General features: G+C 36.0%; 1 protein-coding gene across 1 annotated transcript; it reads right to left on the bottom strand.

The window, feature by feature from the left end:
* Positions 1–561: 561 nt before the first annotated feature.
* Positions 562–2,575, bottom strand: LOC125830547 (G-type lectin S-receptor-like serine/threonine-protein kinase At4g03230). The gene is made up of 7 exons (XM_049509732.1): positions 2,403–2,575; positions 2,165–2,290; positions 1,886–2,082; positions 1,596–1,806; positions 1,257–1,494; positions 1,011–1,161; positions 562–931 (listed from the first exon to the last, which is right to left on the bottom strand). The coding sequence occupies exons 2-7, from the start codon at positions 2,265–2,267 to the stop codon at positions 620–622; spliced, it is 1,212 nt and encodes a 403-aa protein (XP_049365689.1). The 5' UTR covers positions 2,268–2,290; positions 2,403–2,575; the 3' UTR covers positions 562–619.
* Positions 2,576–3,172: the final 597 nt, after the last annotated feature.

Below are 3,172 nucleotides of genomic sequence, written 5' to 3'. Positions count from 1 at the left end.
ATCAACAATAACATTTATAATTACGTAATTTTCTTTATTTATTAACTCACCCCAACTTAACCCACCCAAATTCAGTTTAACCCGGTCCATTTGATACACTAGTGGTGAACATCCCTTGTGTTGCCTTCCTTGACCTTTCAACTCATTCAAAAAAGTATAGGAGTACTTTCAATCACCAAATAGCTTGATTTCATCCTTTTTAGGCAGCCTATAGTCCAGGATTGGTATAACATATTCTATATATTTCCAATTACAAGTTTTGGTATGGTAGCTAAGTAAAAAAAGAAAAATTACATTGCTTATACATTTGAAGCTTGAAGGAATCAGGAATAATCGAATTATTCTTGTACTTGATTGCTAAGGCCTACTATATTCTAAACCAAAAATATAGTATATGTTTGAGTTCAAACACTTGAAAGTTTTCCCGACATTTCCACTTTTGTCCTAACTATTATATATAGAGAAGACGACATTTGCTCAAGTACCCACACACAAGTATCCCTGGACTTTTTTAGGACCAAAGTAGAGGTTAAAAAAGTATAATATGGCTCATCTTTAAGTCCTAGCTAGTGCCACCCCTAGCCCTTTCCATACGAATTAAATGCCTTCACTATTCCTGCTAACGTCCTTCTTCAACTGTAATCGTCACCTGATTGTTGGATACGATGTATTTCTTATCGGAGGAAGAAGAAGATGTACTAGAAGCATGCGTCCTTATTACAAAAGCTGGTCTATTAGGTGTTGGAAGGTTAGTACCTTCCCCTCCCAGCATTAAAATGACATCTGACATATTAGGACGATGATTTGGATCTTCTTGTACACACAGGAGCGCAATATTTATGCACTTTATTGCTTCACTTCTGTTGCATGATTCAAGTAATGACTTCTCTATTAATTGTGTCTCAGCTTTTTCTGTCCACAATTTCCATGCCTGTGATAATTTTTCTGTCAGAGAAACAAAACTAAGAAGAAGATGTAATAATTAAGTCATGGGAAGTTTCTTCACTTACATATCCCAACAAGTTTAAGGCTTCTTCTGACTGATAAAATCCTGTATTCCTTCTTCCACTGATTATCTCAAGTACGACTACTCCAAAACTGAATACATCTGATTTAATGGAAAACAATCCATCCAGTGCATATTCAGGAGACATATAGCCACTAGATTTCACCAGGTCAACAAAACATTATGTATAAGATTTTCTCCCAAGCTCCTTTTGTAAGAAATTAATGACAGGAAAGAATATTATACTTACTAGGTCCCCACTATTTTCTTTGTATTTGCTTCTGTTACTTTTCCTTCAACAATCCTTGCCAAGCCAAAATCTGAAATTTTCGGGTTCATCTCCTCATCTAATAAAATGTTACTGGTTTTTAAATCTCTATGAATGATCCTTAGTCGTGAATCATGGTGAAGATAAGATAGACCCCGTGCAATGCCCAATATGATGTCATAACGTTTCTTCCAATCCAATAAATGACAAAGTGTTCCATCTTGCATCGTTACCATGACAAAGTTTGTTACGTCAATAAAATTAAATCATTATAAGAAATGTATGACTTTGAGAATAAAGAACTTAACAAGGCTAACTCACCAAATATGAATGTATCTAAACTTTTGTTCGGCATATATTCATAAAGTAATATTTGTTCCGTTGCATTGATGCAATAACCCAATAGCCTCACCAGATTTCGATGTTGAAGCTTTGCAATTAGAGTCACTTCATTCTTAAATTCATCTATGCCTTGTCCTGATTGACTGGATAATGTTTTCACTGCAATTTCTTTTTCGCCCGGAAAGATACCCTGCGAAAAAAATTCATCTCATTACTATAGGTCAATATGGCCATGCCAGTCCACATAGATGTAGGAATGAAGTTTGAACCTTGTAAACAGGACCGAATCCTCCTTGTCCAAGCTTATTCGCATTTGAGAAGTTGTCTGTAGCTTCCAAAATAGTCTCCAAGTGAAAATATGGAACATCAATCGCTTCATCACTGTTTTCATTCATTAATACTTTTGCTTCTCCTTCAGCTTTGTGCCAGTGAGATTTATGTGCCCCTTGAATACCTTTACTTCTATCTGATTGAGAATGACCTTTGAAATTAAGTTCAAAATGCTATAAGAGAAATATCTTCCAAAGTAAGATTCATTCAGCAACTACCTGCTCTTTTTGCAATTCTTCTTCTATAGTAAATGTAGCTAATGCTGCCTATGAGTAGAAACATCAAAACTGATATTGACGAAAGGATTGCTTTTAGCTTCATCGACTTCTTAGCTTTAGTTTGAGCTGAAAGGAGAATCATTGTTGTTAAGTGCTAACGTTAATAAGGAATTCTATCGATAACATAGTACTAATATGAAATAAAGAATCAACGTATGTTATACTATGCTATTCTAACCTTCAGGTGAGCCGCGTTTGACAAATATTGTCCTTTCTGATTCAGTTGTGCTGAGTTGTTCCAGATTGAACAGATCCCCTGTCCAGATGGAACAGGTACCGGAACCATCATAAGTATAAGCAGTGCAAGAGCAATTGTTGAAACATGCAGATCTACACTGTGAGGCTGTCCCAACTGTGATATTAGTATTTTGAGAAGCAGGTACTTTCAGAATTGAACTTATCCATAAACTATCTTTGTCTTCAGTAATTGCATTACACTGCACCTTTTGGTCTCTTACACAGCCACTGGAATAATCATTTGAATTCCTTTCTGTATCTGATATTTGCTTGAAACCACTCAAACAATTGCAGGTTGCATTAGCTTCATCACAAACTCCAAATGCCCCACATATAGCATAAACCTCACAAAGTTGTCTCGGTTGAGACCAGAATAGATTCCAATCAATGCTGCCACCCAACCATGACAGTTGCTTAATTTGTCCCGAGACATCCATTATCAATCTTGATGTGATTGTACTATTGGAAAGGGAGTATGTAAAATATGACTCATTCTCATTGTCAATATAGCTGTAATTATATATGTAGTTTAAACTCATCTCAGGTACTAAGCCGAATCTTTGGCCATCCCATGAACCACTTGCCCAATACTCTGTAGTCCTATTCCATTTTATAACAAACTGGGCATGATTTGGGTCTATTTCCAGAGAATACAATCCTGGTGCTGGATCGGTCAAACTCTTCCATGAAATCAGAACCTGTTTTCTTTGT

This window comes from Solanum verrucosum, unplaced genomic scaffold (assembly GCF_900185275.1).
Source record: "Solanum verrucosum unplaced genomic scaffold, falcon-dt-bn FXZP01000004.1, whole genome shotgun sequence".
Classification (NCBI taxonomy): Eukaryota; Viridiplantae; Streptophyta; class Magnoliopsida; order Solanales; family Solanaceae; genus Solanum; species Solanum verrucosum.
The sequence above is the reverse complement of the archived record's forward strand: the minus strand, read 5'-3'. Positions and strand labels throughout refer to the sequence as shown.

What these genes read in the sequence shown, in the direction of transcription:
- LOC125830547 (XM_049509732.1), bottom strand. Translation starts at nt 2,267, where the DNA reads ATGAAGCTAAAAGCAATCCTTTCGTCAATATCAGTTTTGATGTTTCTA. An exon ending in AAGAATTGCAAAAAGAGCAG is followed by an intron (nt 2,083 to 2,164) that starts GTAGTTGCTGAA and finishes ATTCTCAATCAG; the next exon opens with ATAGAAGTAAAGGTATTCAA. An exon ending in CCTTAAACTTGTTGGGATAT is followed by an intron (nt 932 to 1,010) that starts GTAAGTGAAGAA and finishes AAATTATCACAG; the next exon opens with GCATGGAAATTGTGGACAGA.